The sequence below is a fragment of the Pholcus phalangioides genome, unplaced genomic scaffold, assembly GCF_987345545.1.
Source record: "Pholcus phalangioides strain wild (caught in Gottingen) unplaced genomic scaffold, Ppha-v1.0 ptg000015l_1, whole genome shotgun sequence".
Lineage (NCBI taxonomy): Eukaryota > Metazoa > Arthropoda > Arachnida > Araneae > Pholcidae > Pholcus > Pholcus phalangioides.
Genome location: NW_028301608.1, coordinates 69,511,179 through 69,531,781, shown reverse-complemented (window position 1 = coordinate 69,531,781; position 20,603 = coordinate 69,511,179). Strand labels below are relative to the sequence as shown.

Below are 20,603 nucleotides of genomic sequence, written 5' to 3'. Positions count from 1 at the left end.
CGTACTACGCCAGGGAAACAGAAATTTGCCTGGACAAGTAGTTACATTAAGTCTCGTTATGAGCCTGTTCGCAGTAGCCTACACAAAAGCCGCGACAATGGAAAATTCAGTGAACGCTTTCAGAAAGACTTTCCATCTTCACCTTCTAATTTGGCAGCCAAACCTAGACCTTCGTTAACGGGACAAAATCGGACGGGTGAAGCCGTCAGACATTAGCCCTATCCCCTCAAGGCCTAGTACATCGTCTTCTTCACGGTAGGGTTCCGCAATATTACTGACCAACTCACCATACAAGAAGCAGCATGAAAAAAAATCGTGACTCAAGCAACAAAAAAGGTACAAATAAAACTGAGGATGACAAGAGGGAAAAAAGCAAAAGAAAGCCAAGAAAGAGTTGACTTAAAAACCAAGAAAAGACAAGATTCGAGTGAAGACAAAACGTGCGATGGCGAAGAACCACCTCTACAGGACTCAAATAATTCAGATTTGAATGACGATTAGTCGGATCCAGTTCTGTTCAATCCGATTTTCAGAGGACACCCTTCGAGAGAAGTGGGCAAGATGTGTGCTATGCTCTCGATGGTCTCACGAGGATTGTAGAGAAATTAAGGAGTTGTGCAATGCTTGTAATTCGTAAAAAAAATTTAATTTGTTGCGCTATCTTTTCAATTTTGACGATTAGTTAAAATCAATAAACTTTTTTCATGCAAATGTTTCTTTCTCAATGTGACTATACAATATGAGATGGTGTCTCATATTAGGCAACCTGTTTCAAAAACACCTGATTCGAACATTTTAATAAAATCATTTTTTTGAGTATGCTTGCAATATTTTTTCTGACAATTCAATCAATGTTTCGAATCAGGTATATTTATAATGTACAAAATCAATTTTAGAGGATTACTAAATTGTTCATCAGGGAATCAGCAAAGCTATTTTAGAAAAAACGTATCCCATTATAGGTAACTTTTCGCTATATGGTACGGTAAATGTGGTAAATCCGGTTGTTATGCGTCACAGCCATTTTAGTAAGTTTTAGTAAGTTTGATAAATTTCCCAAAATTCATCATTTTTAACGGCGATTATGCATAAGAACCACGCGTCGCACAGCGGTCGATATAGTGAATTTTCTGCTGGAAAAAAAATATTTTTTCAAAAACTAGTGCATATTTTGTGAAAATTCTTTATGGGTTTGTGAGTTTTTCCAAATTCAAGACGCAACTACGAGCTCGTCTCCCCCTTCAACAGTCTTGCCACCGCGAACGGTACATCGCTCTCCCTCAACATATAATGGCACTCAAGAATTTTTAAATCGTCAGTTTCTCACTTCCAATTTGGAAAGTAAATGGTTGCAATTGTCATCTACACAAAAATTGTTAACATGATTTAGGTTACAAATTAATTTTAAATTTATCGTTAAGAGGGGGTTGGCCGTGAAGAGGGGAATGGGCAAACTGAAACAAACTACCCAGGTTGTCTAAAAACACAAAATATCAAAGTTTAGAATCATTGATGACACAGTGAAAACAAAAAAAAGACAGTTTATCCTTTTCTTATAAATCATAATGAATGCATTTTAATCACTCTTTTTAACATAATTAAGAGGGCCCCACAGCATCCGCTGGAATACACAAGAATACTATTGATAATATATTTCTATATAAATAATATATTTCTGATTGAATACTTAGAGAGCTTAGTTAATCGAATGAGCGAACTAATAATATTAGACCTCAAAAATTACTCCTATATCAGTGCAAATGCCATCATTCTTCGTGATATCACTAGAAGGGGTAGAAATAGGCGGTTAAACAAACAAATCATTTACCGAGGGTCTCAATCATCTTCTTCGAGACCGGAACGACGATGGGACCAAGAGGAGGAGGTCGTTGAGGCACCTGACGACGAGTTTCGGTAGAATATGACGGTGCCCCGGGTATCTCAGGTTGCAGGTCCTCGGGCCACTTTCAGGCTCTCGAATGCCACTGTCCAGCGTCGACGACCAAGGACCCTGGTTACGGGCCCTCGGGGTGTTTTCAGGTTCTCGAAGGATACTTAAGGAACCAACTGTGCGACGACTAACTGTTAAGGATAACGGTGGAATACTTATTACACGAGAGTCCTTACATACAGTTATCTTCTGTCCGGAGGTGCCGAGTCGTACCTCCAACCTCTTGCACGACATTCTGCTTTCACCCCGATTTTGGAAGTCGTTCCGCTCATCCACAGTGAAAAATCATCACAAATCTCTGGTACCACATTTGACTACTAATTTTGTTTATAAAAAAAAAAAAAAAACCTTTACGAGAGTACACCAACGAATCTTTAGGGCTCGGCTACAAGCCTGCACCCCCAAGGGGGCTCACTTCTCCGCGCGCTACATTTTTTCGAACCTCTTTCTTTCAAGCCATCAATCCAACTCCTGGACAAAAGGGGGACGTTCGCCCTTCGAGAGAGAGAAAGAAGCCAAAGGTGACTTTCTACGTCACAAAGATCAGAGTCGTGTCGAGTCACGTCCGCCAAGAGAAGAATTTCCAGGAGCGTTGCAAAAATGCAAGCCAAAGCGTATCAGGGAATGTTTGCGAGGGAGAAAAGAATGAGAAGAGGAGATATGGTATGGTTGAAGCTACCTGTGCCTGGCTCGAACGTCTCCAAAAATGCAGATGTACGAAATGGCAGAAAATCAAATAAATAAATATAAAGAAATGTAAAAATTTATCCATCAAATTTCAACGCATAACATAATGCAGATCTGGTAGGCGCTACAAATACAACAAACGCAATTCATACACAGGCTATCTATTTAGGAAATGAAGCGTTAGAAAATTGCCTGTACGGCGATAGACCAGGGTTGTGGATGATAAATAAAGCCACTCACTCAGACTGTTAGGTACACACGCACATTACTGGCACAAGCCATTCGGTAGTAAATTGCCCATGGCGATAAACCGGAGTTGTGCTCTATTTGAAAGAAAGATCGAAAGTGAATATAAATGAAAAACAAAAGTTTGTTGGAGAGTTATTTACTCTGCACGGAGGCATCATTTATTTATGCACTTCAGAGTTTGTACGAAAAGTTTCATGTGCGCTTACAGTTGGGCATAACATGCTGATATGATATTTATGTTAAATACCCGTATCCCACGAATAGCTTCCAACGATGAAATCCTTTTTTCTTTTGATTGAAGTCAATTCGACTTCTTTTAGTCGAAATTAATCAAGTTCAAACAAAACATATTTTATTAGACTTTCTTTAGAAAAGAGCTCCCAACTCTTTTACCAGCAATTTTATTTAATTTTGATTCTCTCTCACAAAAAAAAATGACATCTGAAAAATTATTTAATTAGTTTTGATTTAAAAATAAGAATATCTTCAACCACAGGGAGCTTCAATGTTATCCGAGACGATCAAAATCACTATAAAAACGGTGTGAATTTGATCTGCGCAACAGCAGTTCTGTTGTGCTAGAACCCGAAATAAACAAAATAGCTTATCGACAGTGACATGCAAAGAGCAACTTCTTTTTCCATCCGAAATACCTTTATATCAAATAGTAGAAAAAAGCTCACAAATATTATGCGCCAAAGAAATCAAACTGATCCGTAACGTACGAAAGCATTTGCGTAAATATTCCTAGGTAAGAGCAGCGGGCGGCTCGGTCTTTTCCACTTCTGGTTGAAATGCTCTTTTAATGTAGCATATATTTGCGTTCCAGCCAGATAGAGACGACGGAATTCAAAATGCAAGCGCACATTATGCAGAATGTCTTCTTTCCGTGACTGTTCTTCCATTTTGCCGCCGTTGCAAAGAGGAAATTAGTTTGCTTAGTTTGTCTATAACTCACTAATGTCATTTGCATATTCATATCTATCATGCTGCCTACTAGCGGTTTCTCCATTCACATGACTGGTTCATTTTGCATATCAGAGATAACGAAAAGTGCGGCGCAATTAGTTACCGAGAGACGCAGTAATCGAGTTAAAAACTACTTCCTGAGCCCACACTTAATTGAACGACCTGTCACTAATAACGGCCGAAAAAATATCATTCCGAGTTTCCTTGTTTGAAATTACAATGCGCTAAACTGCTTCAGAAAACTCTTAACGGTGGCTGTCTGTCAAAAATCCAAAGTGTCAACCCAACTAGTTAGGCAATCTCATTAAGGAGGGATTTTCGGATTTATTCTGAAACAGCGTTTCTCAACCTATGGTTCGCGGACGAGAGGTGGTCCGCAGGCAAACTCGATGATTCAATTTTAACTGAATTTGCTAATTACTACAAAAAGGGATGACGGGTGGAAAAATAAAAGGTTGCTGCAAATCGCAGTGAACAAAAATTTGACCCAATTACTGTAAAATACGGGACGTCGCCAATTGTCCTTAAAAACGTTGCCATTAGTCAACAAAATCCCCAATTTAGTCAAAATTGCTGAAAAATTGAAGAAAAACAGTTTAACTTGATAATGTAGTTTGTATATTTATACCCAAAATTATCAAGTTATAAAAGCGCTGTTTATTAACGATTTTAGTGAACATTATAAATTCAAATAAGCATCATTGAAAAAACAGGACAAATGTATAAAAAGAAAGTCAGAACCACTAAAAATACAGAGATGTCCCGTAATACAAGTGGACCGTCGAATTGCTTCAGACATTTCACTGATCCTTGGGTTGAGGAAGGTTGAGAAACCACTGCTCTAAAATGAGCAGATCATCAGACATTTAAATGCATTTTAATTGCTTTAATTTTTATCCGGGTTTAATTTCGTAAGTTTGCCAAGACAAATGAGACTTTCAAATCGACATTTCGATGCATGTATTTTTGTGCTATCATTTAAAAATCGTCATGTTTTTAGCAAATTTTTTCCATGGTGATTTACAATCTTGCTTTTTATTTAAAATTTACCATGGATTAGAAACTATGTTCTAATCACATAGTTTCCATGGATTAGAACACTGAAAAATATTTTTTTTTCCATTTGTTTTCCTGACGTCAGTTAAGTGAGAAATGATTGATTATCGATCGATTGATTCTAATTTATCAGCTACACGGTACATTGAAGGGACAAAAGCAGATATTCAACTGGTGTTTTTGCGCAGCGTGCATATTTTTGGTCTATCAATATTCCATTGAGATAATTGCATCAGAGTGCTTAAGAGGTGGTAATTATTCTACTTAATATTTTGCGCACCATTTAGCAGATAAGATTAAGCGTGACCAAGTGACTAAATTGATTTCGTTATAAGGGAATTACCCATATGGTAAGATGTCGTTTAAGTTACATATGCGGCTAAATTTTCAGAATTCCCGTCATAGTTATTCTCTGTATTATAAAATACAATACCGACCAAATTTCATATTCATAACTTCAGCAGTTTCGGTTCAGCGATGATGAATCAGTCAGTGAATCAGTCAGGACATGTCATTACGTATATGCATATATATGACACGATTTCCATGTATGATAGAAACACTTATTTTATTAACTCTATCAACTCACTCTTTCGGTGTTACAGTGTGCAGCAAAGCTACTTCGACTTGCCAATTCTAGCCGATCATCCCTTGAGACAAGTAAATAAATAAAATTAAGGGGACGGGGGCTATCTTAGATTTCTATATCCGTGAACGTTATGGTAAAGTAGGGAACGAAGAAAAATGTTCAACAGTAGGATTCAATGGTGACAAATTTGAAAGTACGTAAGGCTAATAAGCCAGTTTACGGAACGCCCGAATTTCATGGCATGCTTGTTTTTTTTTACGGCGCACATTTTCGTCTCTCTCTCTCTCTCAACATGGACTTTTCTCTTTTCGAATAATATCATCGAAGCTTAGCATGAAAACCATTTCAAAGGCAAATGAGCCAACTTTGACCCTTTGTATTTTTTGCTCCTACGATCCCTTAAGAAGTGTTCTATATAAAGTACCATTTCTTCTCTTTACGTAGACACTTCCATAATCAATAAAATCATTGTATGATTCAAGAGAATGGATTGAATTCATTTGTACTTTTACAAAACGAACCGACAGCTGGAATTTTGTGATAGAGTTTGGTTGATCATTTTGTCACAACAATTTTCGCGATTACAGTTTATAGCTGATTCGGAACTACAACGTTCAGCAATATATTTATTTCGCTTATGTCTTTCGATGATATTGTGTGCAAGTCACACGGTGGGAAAACGTTCCGCAGTATCGTTCTCGAACAGCAGCCAGCTGTTCTCGAACACAGAACACGCATAACTCTGACATCATATATTCCTTTATGCCAAGCATGTTACACACGCAATGCAGTCTGGCACGCACCAATTCGTTAGAAATTCCCCAGATGAATGTTTATACGAATGTTTGTACGTTGTTTTTTGCAGTAGTAGCAGCTATATGCTATGTGGTTGTCACGACACCTTATTGTATCTCTGAATAAAGGTGCGAACATAAGGCCCGCTGGTTTCCAATTCTGCGAATCTCCATCGTTACGGATTGGTTGAAAAACCTGGAACTCAAGTTTTTAACCAATCCGTAACGGCACCGATTTGCAGAATCGTAAATGTACATCGGACTATGTACGCACCCCAAGGATAGAATTTATCAAGGACTGAGCGGATATCGAACAAGCGACACCTATGAACATCCTGTAGTACTGTAGGTGGGTATTTTATTGAGTTGGACCCCGAAGTCTGTTGAACGATAACGCAATGAGAAACCAGTCCGAATAGCACATTTTCACACGAAAAATAGCAACAATTTTTGTTTTCTTCTCTCCACTTTACTAGGGCGAATTTCAGCCATAAATAAATGTCGAAATGTTTACTTTCGTCCACGAGAAGGTTGTCAACTAGGGAGGGCGACGGATCAGGAAATACCGTTATTTTTTTCCCCTTACGTTGTCCATACACGCCATTGATCCGAGAGGAATAACACTATATTAGATGTGATATATCACACCTGTCATCGTAATTATAGTGATTTTTCTTCGGCCGTCTCGCTCACACGTGTGGGTTTTGTAGCCTCTCACTTGAGGAGGTATTTCAAATAACACGCACGCATCATGATTATCAAACACGATTTATTTTTTGGTCATTTTCTCTGGTGATAATACAATGCAATGAAAGTGCTTTAAGGCGTTCAAGCAAATCCTTACATTCTAGTAATTACATCATGCATATTTCCGTCAGGGAGAGATTCCCTGTTAAATAGAGTGAGAAAATCCGTGCGAAGAATGAATTGTTAAGCACATCACATGGTTACACTCTAACACGTGATCATACGAATTCATCGGTTGTTTTTTAATGCAAAATTAATTATAACGACTAAAAATCCCCTAACTGACGATTCACTAATGTAACTAGTTTACAGATTTAATACAGCAAACTCAATCATGATGATATTCATGGGTTTACAATCAATGACATTCCTCCATTATTTTGCTACCTAACCATATATGCACCTCGTAAACCTTACTCTGGGACATTTGTAGTGAATTGGTATATGCGGGAACGTGTTGTGTGTGTATATGTGCATCTCAAACGTTTTTATGTTGTTAGAATTATGCTCTCGCGCGTTTCATGCCAATCATTTTCTCGGGTGCTGCTATCTTTCTTTTTTTTAATGTTTACTACTCTTTTACCACCACATCTACTGCACACCAACTTCGCTCACATACGTCATATATGCTTCGCTTGGCCTCCTAGACATATTACGAGTCAAGTATACACTACAGCCAACGAGAATAACTTATAATCATATTTATTTACACAGACGCCTAAACCAGAGCGTCCGCCATCTCTCATGTCCAACCGTCAACAACCTTCTATCTCTTCGGCTCCATGGCCTTTTCACCCGATCCGATTATTATACATCACTTCATTTCACTTCCGACACAGCCTTTTATGTTTATTTTTTTCATAAAAATGACTCTATAGTTCGTTTCAGGTTAACTTTGCAGTGAAAGGGAAGCTACAAGGGAACCGCATCACACGTTGCTATGACAACGAAAGCCTTTTTCAACCAATGTATCGATACGCGGTAGTGGTAAGGTATAGCTGATTCTCGCCAATCTCATTGCGAAAAATCTTTTTTTGCGTATAATGGTGACCTAATTTAAAATTCTTTCATGAATAAAAATCGATTCAGAGAACAATATTTTTTCAGTATTTTTTTTCAATCATTAAAAAAATTGAAATATTCTGCATAAATGATCATCGTGAACCTCCGATATATGGGAACTATATTTTGCGGCGAAGGAATACACTCTCTACCTTTCTCTGCACTGCAAAGTTAACCTGAAACGGACTATAGTTTATAGTGTCAGTGAGCGGATAGTGCTGGAGCTTCCGCACCACACGACCATATCGTGTTGCTCTGATGGAGACGAATGTTTGTTCTCCTGACGACTCACCAGTTGGCCTTCTCGGCGTGGTGTCGTCATCCCGAACTGTCGCACCAACGGGTGGAAGCTCGTCGGAATTAGTGGATCTTGCCTGTTGCTCCTATTCTGACAACACACAGCGCACTTCTTGATCCTGTCTTCAATTTGCGTTGACAGACCGGGCCACCAAACACACTCTCTCGCAAGGACACGACACTTGTTCACTCCCAAGTGACCACAGTGAAGTCGTTCTAGAATGTCCTGCTGTAAGACTGGTGGTATCACAAGGCGACTGTTTCGTAGCAGTAAGTCATCCTCGATGAACAGCTCGTCCTTGACGTAGAAGTGTGGTAATTCTGCTTGGCTCAATGTCTTCTTATCAGGCCAGGTGCCAGCGATGGAAGAAATTATCTTGGAGATCGTGACATCTTTTTTCTGTTCATCTTTGATCTCTAATAGCCTAGCCTCCGAAGCAGGAAGTGTAGAGATGACAAGTCTCACGTAGGCCTTAGTCTCTTCCTCCAATTCACCGGAGTTGTCACTTTCAAGAGAAGCTCTTGAGAGGGCGTCTGCTGCTAAGAGCTGTTTACCCGGAGTGTATGAGATTGTGAATGAATATCTCATCATCCGTAGCCTGAAGCGTTGTAAACGAGGTGTTAATTCATCCAGTTGCTTCGTTGAAAATATGGGCACGAGCGGTTTGTGATCGGTCTCAAGACGCACTTCCAGTCCCATAATGAAGTCTTCAAATTCCTCACAAGCCCAAGTGAGTGCTAACGCTTCTTTTTCGATTTGAGCATATCTTTTTTCTGCAATGGACATAGTTCTTGACGCGTAGGCCACAGGGTGCACCGTACCGTCCTTGTGTTCTTGAAGCAACACACTTCCCAAGCCGTAAGACGATGCATCCGCGGAGACGATGACCGGTAACTTAGGATCAAACCGTGCTAGGACTGGTGCCGACGTAAGCAAGCGTTTGATTTCCTTGAAGCATCGAGCTTGCTCGGAGTCCCACACAAAGTCATTGGCTGTTTTCATTAGCGCTTGAACTAAAGCCAAAATTTCGCTCAAATTTGGTATGAACTTTGCCAAATATATCACCATTCCAGTGAAACGTTGCGCTTCACGTAGATCTTTTGGTGGTTGAAGATTTTCTATGCCTTCTACTTTCATCGGGTCAGGCAGGATTCCTTGGTGGTCTATCAGATGACCTAAGAACCTTAGTTCAGTGACGCCGAAGACACACTTGTCCTTGTTGAGGGTGACGTTCACATCATGGAATCGTCGAAGAACTTCTCTAAGACGTCTGTCGTGTTCTTCTTGAGTGACGCCCCACACTAAAGTGTCGTCTGTCAGATTCGTCACGGCTGGAATATCCTGTAGAAGGTCTGCAATGTCTCGTTGAAAAACTTCTGGAGCTGAAGAAATTCCGAACGGAAGTTTCAAGAAACGGAACCTTTCGAAAGGCGTGATGAAAGTCGTCAGCCTTCGGGACTTCTCTGCCAGTTTCTTCTGCCAAAACCCTGTTGTGGCGTCCAGCTTGGAAAAGATCCTGGCCTCTGGTGGTATCTGGCCCAACAGATGATCAACTGAAGGTAACGGAAAGTTCTCACGTTGAACGCTGCTGTTCAACTTGGTCAGATCGATGCAGAGCCTGATGTCTCCATTCGGTTTTGCTGCTAATACAAGCGGAGCACACCATTCACTCGGTTCTGTCACTGATTCGATTATTCCGTCCTTCAAAATCGCATCGAGATGCTGTTTTACTTTATCCATTAATGGGATAGGAACTCGCCTTGGAACGTGAACTGCAAAGGGCACGGCACCGGGCTTCAGCTTGATTTCGTATTCTCCCTTCAGTTCTCCAAGCCCATCGAAAATTCGTGGAAATTCTTTTTCCGGGACGACTTGAGTTAGGCTGTGAGCCGTCACTTCATTGAGTTGTTGAATCAACTTTAGTTGGACGCAATGTTTTCTTGACAATAGTGGACGATCGGGTCCCTTGATGACATAGACTTTTGCTGACGTAGAGGCTGACTTGCAAGTTAGTTGGCACTCGAACATTCCCTTGACGTTCAAGTTCGCTGCACCGGGACTCGAAAGATTCCGGTCAGGAGGCTTGAGTTTCGGAAATCTGCTTTTATTCCGTTTGTAGAGACTGTCTGGGATGACTGTCACATCTGCTCCTGAATCCAGCAGAAAGTTGACTCGGACATCTCCGACAAAGACGTCTTCTTCCCAAGTCTCTTTGTGCGATGACGCGGATGATACTAAGTAGCCAAGGAATGTCCTCGACGTCTTCACCCCGACTTTATGCACTGACGAAATGTTCGCAGCTACCCTTGACTTGCAAACCCTAGCGAAGTGGTTTTTCTTACCGCACTTACGGCACGTGGCGTCCTTGGCCGGGCAGGAATTTTTGTCATGAAACTTTGCTCGTCCGCACCAAAAACAAGATGAAGCTTCATTCTTACTGCGAGCCTGGCCCTGCTTTTCCTTCGTTGATTGCTCTTGTTTCTTGAGCCGCTGTGGTGGTCGAGTGGTTATAGTGCGGACTCGTGATGCGAGGATCCGGGTTCGAACCCCACAGTGGTGGTCGGCTGAAGTTGGTTTTCTGTGGTTCCCAACTTCAAGGCGCAAATGCGAGCCGATCTCCCCGTTAAAAAGTCTCGCCACAGAGAGCAACAGTCCTGCAACGGTAAATCATTCAACCATAACACTTCACTCATAGTTAGTAAAAAACTGGGGGCTGCACTACAAATAACAAGCATTGCACAGAAACAAACTTTACGTCAGGTTGCACTACACGTACACGCACATTCCCGCATGTACCGATTCGTTGGGGGGTTCCGCGGAGGGGGGGGGGGTGCATGTGTGGTGTAGCAGTAGTAGGTAGGGGCTCGGGGATCCATGATGTTCTTAAGTCAGCCACCTCGTTGGGCAATTTGCCTGTTGTGGCGTTGTATTTGTATTTGTATTTGAACTCTGAGCCATGGCTTCCCCGTGGATTCCTGTGACCCTGGCCGGGTTCGTGGCTAGCACTGAGCTGGTTTAACGCAGGGTTATGTAACTCCTCTTGCTGCTTCTTGACCGATTCGTATTGTCTTGCCATGGTCGTAGCTTTCTCTAGCGTCAGACCTTGCTCCAGTTGAAGCTTTTCGGACAATCTTCGGTCGCTGACACCCACGACGATGCGATCGCGAATCATCTCTTCTCGGAGAGCTTGATACTCGCATGACTCCACTAGCACACGGAGAGCAGAGATGAACTCCTCCACTGGTTCTCCGGAGTGTTGAACACGGTTGTTGAACTTGGCCCGCTCGTATGAGATATTTTTCCTGGGCAAGAAATGTCCGTCGAATGCCGCTATTACCAAATCGTACTTATCCTGGTCCGCTGATGGCAGGTGAAACGAGGTGAACGTTAGTAATCAAGCTAAGACTTACTCAACGACGTTCGAAAAGCGGATCGGTGGATCTTTCTGGATCCCGCAGCTGCCACCATGTTTCGCTTGGCCTCCTAGACATATTACGAGTCAAGTATACACTAGAGCAAACGAGAATAACTTATAATCATATTTATTTACACAGACGCCTAAACCAGAGCGTCCGCCATCTCCCATGTCCAACAGTCAACAACCTTCTATCTCTTCGGCTCCATGGCCTTTTCACCCGATCCGATCATACATCACTTCATTTCACTTCCGACACAATATATACATATATATATATTTCATATATTAGGTAATCATAAGTAAATTATACAGCAATGAAAGTGCCATGTATGGGTAATCGCCTCAGGTTTCGTAGGGAAAGAACTTTTCAGCTATATCTTTCCCAGGTTCGAACCGGCGTACCTGACGGCAGTACCCATCTGCCTTCCATATTTTGAAGTAAATAGAGTAAATTCTTCAAAATGTAAGTATCGTGTAGAAGGCCTGCCTGCTCCCTGTGGAGAGACTGCGGAAAACCGCAGAAAACCAACTTCGGCGGATCACTACTGTGCCTTCAACGGTGTTCGAATCTGAATCCTCTCGATGAGAGTCCAGCGGGACACCCACATGAACATGCAGCGGTTCATTCAAGAACCGCGGAATCATTATAAGTTTCCTTGTGGGGACAGAGCGGGGTCGATGGTCGATTTGTTGTCGTTATAACTGATGTTTGGATAACATACATTGAGTATTAGTATTAGATAATGAAGAAATAAACAAAACTTGCAACATCCCCAGGAGTTATATCAGATGTCGTTTCATTTTGTTGACGTTAAAAGCAAAATTCATTATCATTACTTTCTAGGAAAACGATTATGAAACCAGACCTGATGTGTTTTAAGAATGTGTTTTAAGAGCATTTTCTTAACACGCACTGCAATGTGCGGAAGAGCTCCATCTCGCATAAAGATTGTGTCTACAAGGCAGTGACGTGCTTGCAGAGCCGGGACAATTTCGTTCTGTAAGAGCAATGCATATCGCTTCCCGGTGATCGAACATATCACTGGACCAGTAGAACGAACTCCTCGTAGAAGTAAGGACCGAGAATAAATGATCCAGTAAATCCACACCATGCCATCACTTTTGGTGAATGCAACGGAACCTCTAAGATAGTGTGGGGATTTTCTGGTTCCCAAATTCGGCATTTGTGAGTATTGCCTGCACCACACAAGTAAAAATGAGCTTCGTCTGTCCAGAGGATAATCCAATGAATCGACCTCAACACGAGCTAGAAACTGCAGTGAGAACCGGAGCCGAGCGCCATAATCATGTGGAAGCAACCGATGCACAAGTGAAAAATTGTACGGATAATATCGGAGAATATTCCGCATGATCTTATGGACAGTTGAACGTGGCCTATCCAACGCCTGTGCTACACGCCTGACACTAAGTGCTACCACAAGAACTTGAAGCTCTGTCCTCTTCCACCTGAAGCGAAACCTCCTGTACTGCGTCTATAGAGAGAAACGGAATTTCTTCCTCTTCCAGGACAAACAGCCAACGATCCTGTGGTTTCAAATTTCGTTATCATACACCGAAGGATTTTAACATTCATCGGACCTTTTCGAATCCTCTCCCAAGTCCGATATTTCCGTAGAGCAGTTACTGCGGAATTGCTGTTTTGGTAAAACAATTTGATGAAGAAAACGCGATCTCGTAAATTTATCGTCGTTGTGAGCAGCAAACACATTGAGAAACAAGATCTCCGCGAATGTTTCTAGGTTTTATAACAGCTGCTGCGTGATATCGCCGCATAAATTTACATGTTTACTACAGGTATTCAAAGTGAAACGTCCTCTGGTGACGACATGTGCAACTATCCCCCCCCCCCCTCTGATACAAGTTCCCATCACTTCATAAAGTCTTCCAAAAAATTTTACAATTTTCTAACGAATGGTTTCGCCTTGTAGTCTACTTTAAAATAGGATCTTTTAATTATGGACGTCATGTATATGCCGTAAAAAAACATCCGAGGGGCACATCTTCCGATATTGTACTGAGACAACGGCCTTGGTATTTATATAAGAAAAACGGGTTTTTACAAGCAAGAATACAAGCATTTCTCCGAAACAAACTTCCCGTTAGGCACACAACACATGCTACAATTCATTAGAAGTTCCTCAGAGGAATGTTTCCGAGGTACAGGTGCGAATTTATAGCCTGTATAGGATAAAGAACTACGAAAAAAATTGTTTCTCTGCTCCAGTCATACCGAGTTTTTCTTTAGTGCGTCTGATTTTTGTAAAAATTAAAAGGAAAATTGAAATAAAGGAATGAAAAAAGAGTGGCAAAAAAAAAAACAATGGTGATGAAGAAAAGGGGGCTTCAAAATTGAACGGGAATGATGGCTGGAAGATCGTTTATTCAATCTCGTGTTATCCGAGGAATCTGACATGCTATTGATTTCGGACATTCTCGGCGTGAGTAAACCTGATAACACCCACGCCTAATTAATGACGGAAGTATTGCGGAATTCTCGCGCAATCACAGGGTTCTTTTCATTTCGATTTCTATGCGCACTCATGTGTGGTTCAAGTTGTAATTTAAAAAAAACAATTATTCATTGTTTCTCAACTCATAATTATGTTAGTAGGCTTTGATGTGTTTTTTTTTTTAACAATGTGTTCTTATGTGTTGTTCAGTTACATAATCGTTTTTCAATTAGTGCTGCACGTTTCACTAAGATTCTCATCCAGTAAACCACTTGATTTTTGGGAATTTTCACTAAAAAGGAAAATTTAGATCTTCCTCTGAATGTTTTCATTTAGATTTTCCGTTCCATAATGTTGAGGATAAGAATAGATGACACTGCACAATGGGTAGGAATACCTATGATTGATTCTGCGAGTGCTTGTATTCATGTACAAATATATATATATGTTCTTGCATGAATCGAATGAAGGAATATCAAAGCTTCGTTAGAATATCGAACATATCATTCTATAGATTAAAAGCCGAACGAATGTTCGGCTTTTGATTAACAAACACGAACAGTTGAGTACGAAATCGACTTTTGTTCGACCCCAAAGCACTTAAACGAAAGATACGTTTCCTTCTTAAAAAAACGGGATTTTGTGAAAAAATTACCAGAAAGCGATATAAATGTGCAATAATAAATTTTGCTAAATTTTTCACTTGATGTGTGTAACTAATTCGGGATAGCTGAATGAATAAAGATTTTACAGATGTTCACGCACGAAGAAAGCAAACACATTTTCTGCATTCAGGGGAAAACATTTTCTTTGCCATGAAAAAGAGGTAAACTTTGTCATTTCTGAGAGTTACTAAACTCTCAGAAAGGACAAAGTAATTATCCATTTATAACCGCATATTTAGCATATGATTGTACGGACCCTTCATATTGCAAATGCCTGAAGAAACTATTCTAAAGCAGTTTCTGAGAATCTCGAAGGATTTCTTATTCTCAATCAGTCAATCAATAAGTTTATTGTTTTGGCCTCTGGCCTTTAACAATTGATGGCAAAAAAAAATAAAAATATAATATATAGCACAAAATTATAAATGAAATGCAAAGTAAAATAACTAAGGAAAAAAAAGCAAAGACAATATATACATGAAATGGGGAAAAATATAAACAAAACATATGAGAAATCTATTAATCTACAAATTATTAAGTTAGGGGGTTATTCACAAAGTTATTAATTTCATTGCAGATTCAATAAATTTATGTGTATTAAAGCACGTAGTATAGTCGTTGAAATTTAAGATATTTTCGAGGTTGAGAGGAGTAGAATCACCAAAGACAGTACTTCGTATTGTGCAGTATATTTATTGCAGGTTATAATGATGTGTCTCCAGGATTCATGCAAGTTCTCTCGGATGAAATGTAGTATCTCACTCCCTCCAAAATTAGTACATCGCTCTGGAATCTCACCTGAATAAGGACTCTTTTTATGCGTAGATCAGGGTTAAAATTTAAGTATTAATCCAAAGCTATATTTGTTTTTAGATTTTTATAGAGAGGAAAAACGAACGGAATTAGTTATTCAAGATAAAACGTGCTGAAGATCTTGATCCTTCAGATTTAATGTTATAAATGATAAGTGGGATAGTTAATTTCGAGTTTGAGGAAGGAGAAACCAGCATTATCAGTAATACCCCAGAACAAATCCAATTGCATTTAGAATGTGAGTTATGCTTAGCCCTCTCGCAAAGACTGAGAAAACTTACCTTTGGGTGTGTCTTCTCGTTCATTTTCAAAATGCGAAGCCAAAAATTTGAAATACGCTTTTTAATGATGATACTCCGGCTCGATTGACCCAGTTCAGTGCGAATCATGAAAGGTGGTATCAGTTTTGAGAGTGTGAAGAATATTCTGGCAAAAGAGCTAAACGAAGTGCCAATGTCACTCTGGTATTTAACAGCCCAAATTTCAGCACCTTACAATGCCGTTGAACTAATTAATGATCGAAATAGCGTTATAGCTGCTTTCAAAGAGGAAGTTCGACAACTAGACAGAACTGGCCATACAGCTTTGCTGGTTGATGTTGCTGTTGCAACAAAATGGGGGTTTGCTGAGTTAAACATGCCTGCATATTGGAAGGGCAGGCCTAAATAATTGTGCTGTGATACTGCCGAAATTTCTCCGTCAGCGAAATACCGATGTTCACAATGTTTCAAGATTTCTTATTGCCGTTTCGCTCCTTACAGTGTTATATAGCAAAATATATTTTTCTCTCCATCGAATATGGAGCACGCTGTTTGAGAACGGCTGTTTCAAGATATGTTTCAAACTTGTCATCATAGTTCATGAGGCCAGCCTTATTCCTACTCGCAAAAATAACGTAAAGTTTTCGGTTTGGGATCTTCACTTCAGATCACTTGGGATCACTTCAGAGCTCACAAAAACGTTAACAAAATCTGGTTACAATAAATTAAGATCGAGACCTGGAGTGAAAAAATGTCAAAATACGAATACGAACGAGAACAACCCATTTAAGGTTGAGCAAAAAGCAACAAAAACTTACGTAAAGAAAAATTAGCGGGTGAATAACTTTTCTTTTTAGTTTAAATGCAATAGATCTAGATTGCGATTATTGAAGTTTTCATTATAGTTCGCTTGTTACTCAATGATGTTACGAAATCAAATCACATATCTAACGGTATTCATGAGTCATATAAAAATAACATAACCTTTTTAATCAATTTACTACGAGAGTTACAGTTACATTGATTAATATTTACATTGTTATATTAATACTACATTAGTTACATCATTAAGTATTTAGTAAAATATCACATAACGCGTACGTGTGCAAAATTGTTTGAAACTGTTTATATTTGAATTGAATAATGTCCTTTGATCAAGGAATTGTTGGAAGAAAATTGAAAATTACCAATTACATTTGTGAAAGATTTTTTTTTTTTTCATTTCGATTTTACCTATTCTTGAAATAGCATAACGAAAGTCAATTAACAGTGAGTTTATTTCAATGGTAAGAATCATGACCAGGGCTCGGATGTTGTTCTCCTAAAAATAATGAAAAATAGCCATAATAATGACCTAAAATCTCGAAAAAATTCCCTAAAATCTAAAAAAATATCCTAAAAACTAAAAGAAAGTATTAATATGACAAAAAAATTTCTTTAAAAAGCGATTATGTCCAAAAGTCAAAGAAATTTTTTTTTTATTGCATTGCGAATCACGGAATTCATTGAGAATGGCGTAAATTTATTATCAACACATTTCATCAAAACTTGCGAGTGATATTTTTATAATAAACAATTTCTAATTTATGAATGGGTTAGGAAATCTAAAAAACACAAATTTTAGTTTTTGCAAGTGAAGTTTTATATACTTTTTTTTAACATAAACAGATGTTATTGGGGATACTAGGAAAGAAAAAAAAGCCTATCTACTTTTATTCGATTGCTCTTCAATTTCAAAATTTTTTTATACGTCCCAGTCAACAAATCAGAAATTTTTCTTAGGGCAGTAAATCCGCTGTTCGCAACCCCCCCCCCCCCATCATTTAGTCGAAGTAGTGAACTGTTCTACTCAATTAGAGCACGTCTGAAGAATTTCACTTACTTCATCGATAGCATCCATGAAGTCCACACCCCATCTTCCTATAAGCACTGGATGCACCAGCTTCAGAATGCTGAAGTACATAGTCTGATCTGATGTACCCCATCTGCCGCGTTCAATATTCCTGTGGCAAAACAAAACTCGCAAAATCTTAATGCATGCAGCATCTTAAGGATCAAAATTATTTAATAAACATGAATTTGAAGATTTGAAAATTTCTCTCTAGTAAGTGTTCTCCCATGTTTCCCTAATGCATCTTTTATATATAACGGAAGAAGAAATCTTCTCCCTAATCCTTCCATATTATGTTCAGAAATCTCGGAATTTACTTTCATTTATTGTATAGTGAAGTGGCCGACTCTTGGAATTTTTAATAAATTTATTCGGAATATTGAACTGAAAGTTTGTCTGTCACAAGTAAGATACAAATGAAGTGATGAAAGCACGCACAAAGCAACTTTTTTTGTTAAAAAAGATTCTGGTCTGATTTTTCATAATCACTCAATGCAATGCATACGACTTTTGTCAACTTTTCGTTCTTAGAGAAATTTAGAAAGTGAAGAAAAACTCCTGAAAATGCCCTAAAACTTGAAAAAATGTCATAAAATTGAAAAGCGTGGAAAATTAAAAAAAAAATTCAAATGTCGTCAATATCCGGGCTCTGATCATGACCCATTCATTGTCGTTGTAATTCGGCGTTGAAAAAGTCGCAAGGAAATGTTTTTAGATTGATTGTTGAACTCTGAACCCTCTAACATTATATTTAATCAATTTTTTTTTGCAGTTTTACAATTGTTACAGCTATTTTAACAATGCGTTATATATTTTGCATGAGTTGATATTCGGATTCTTCAAAATAATGTTCTGAACGAAATTCTTACGCGCAATAAAACTGAAACAAAAATGCTTCTTCAAACTCGGCATAACTGTATACATGCGGTGAATGAGAATCATAATACTTTTTAGCAATGAAAATTGAGAAACGGACAAATAATATATATATAATATATATGACGTTTACCACCTGTTGAGTTTGCGCGTCAGTAAAGCTCGACCAAACGAACTGAATTTGTTTGAACCATGGCCATCTGTTAAGATGGTTAATGCTTTTGGTGATGATGTGATTCGTGCTAACTTACCTATCTTTAGTGTCGCCGGCAGACAGCACACGTGGCCAAAAACGAAAGCTATAGAAAGAGCATAAATGTCCAACGAAAACGCGGTCATTTCGCTTATCCAGACGTGGGGAGTGGTCGGGATAATCCAATAGAACTTCTCCGGGAAACTATTGTCCCGTTCACGATTCCCGGAACAACATTTCTTATGGACAAGACCGAGAGTTTTCCGCAGCAGTTCATCACGTCGCAAAACACTAGCAGCACAATCATCGTGAAGTAAGGCCCAAACTGGAATGATCCATTTCCCGACAGCCAGAACCGACGGCGGCATCGAGACCAACCAAATTCCTGAAGCGACGATAACGCTGCCTAGCGGGATTCCTGGGCTGAATCCTCATCCGGAAAAGAGTGGGAGAAAGGCGAACATATTAAGAGAGAGAGGGGGGGGGGGGATTTCAAAGAAATCTACTCTCTAGTATCAAGACACGTTTTGATGGAAACTTTTCAGATAATGTCGGAATACTGCCGAAAATATATCTAAAAATGTCATTTTTTGCCCAAATCTAAATGAAATGAGTTGGAAATATTCTGTCGTATCATCGAATACTTTTCGATTCGACGTAGAATAGTTGGAATAAAGAGGGAAATATTTTAGTAGAAGATTTTCTGTGTACATTCATTGATAGGATTAGACAGAACTCTTTCCAAGAGAATCTCTTTTTGAAATCAATTGCAAATTATTTTACGGTACTTCATTTTTTAAAAGTTAAAGAAAAGGTTACTTCCAATTTAAATAAATTCCAAAATCATAAAAATTATTATTTGTTTTTCCGAATTTAAGGCAGATTAAATGGAATATAGAAGCTTTTGAAGTGAAAGTTGTCACTGTTTATACATTATATACACCGTCTCCGTTTGATGTGAAAACTCACCCGTGCCAACGCACACAAAAATAAAAATCCCATGTTAAGTGAATTCTATCCTGAAATAAAATCTGAAAATTTTCAGTGAGATCAAAGGCAGCAAGAACGCGAAACAAACGCAACTCTGACAATGTGGGCTATGACTATACTACAATCACACACGTTCCGACATGTACCGATTCATTAGGAATTCCGCAGAGGAATGTGTACAAGGTGCATGTACGGTAAAGTAGTAGTAGTTAAATTAAAGGGATATATGATTCCAACTTCTTTGATTTTACGTTAAAAAAATTGAATAGCAATATTTGTCTGTAGAAGTTTCTTCACTACATTAGCGTGTATCGTGAGGGAAAAACATACTATGTATTCAAATATAAGTTTATAATTCAAACATATAGTTGTATGTTCTTATTCGTTATTTGAAATATTATTGCATGAAAATGAATAAAGGGTCACAATAGAAATTATTTGAAGATTCTTTTTTTTCTTCACGTTTCGGTTGGCATTTTTATTTTTTCGAATTCGTTTGATATCAATTCAAGGAGGGAAGCCAAGCTCACATACTTCAGAAAACACGAAAAAAACCCTTAAACGGTCAACAAAACGGAGAAAAATTAGCATTCGTAATATGTGTTCGTTCACAATTAGTCGCAA

At 39.0% G+C, this 20,603-nt stretch overlaps 1 protein-coding gene across 3 annotated transcripts in view; it reads right to left on the bottom strand.

The window, feature by feature from the left end:
• The window catches only part of LOC149076617 (glutamate receptor ionotropic, kainate 2-like), a 122,025-nt gene extending 102,693 nt beyond the window's left edge, over positions 1-19,332 (bottom strand). For all 3 annotated transcript variants that reach the window (XM_089244234.1, XM_089244235.1, XM_089244236.1), the window contains exon 1: positions 19,048-19,332. In XM_089244234.1, the coding sequence (XP_089100360.1) occupies positions 19,048-19,135 (88 nt within the window). In that variant the 5' untranslated portion in view covers positions 19,136-19,332. The remainder of the gene's footprint in view (positions 1-19,047) is intronic.
• Positions 19,333-20,603: the final 1,271 nt, after the last annotated feature.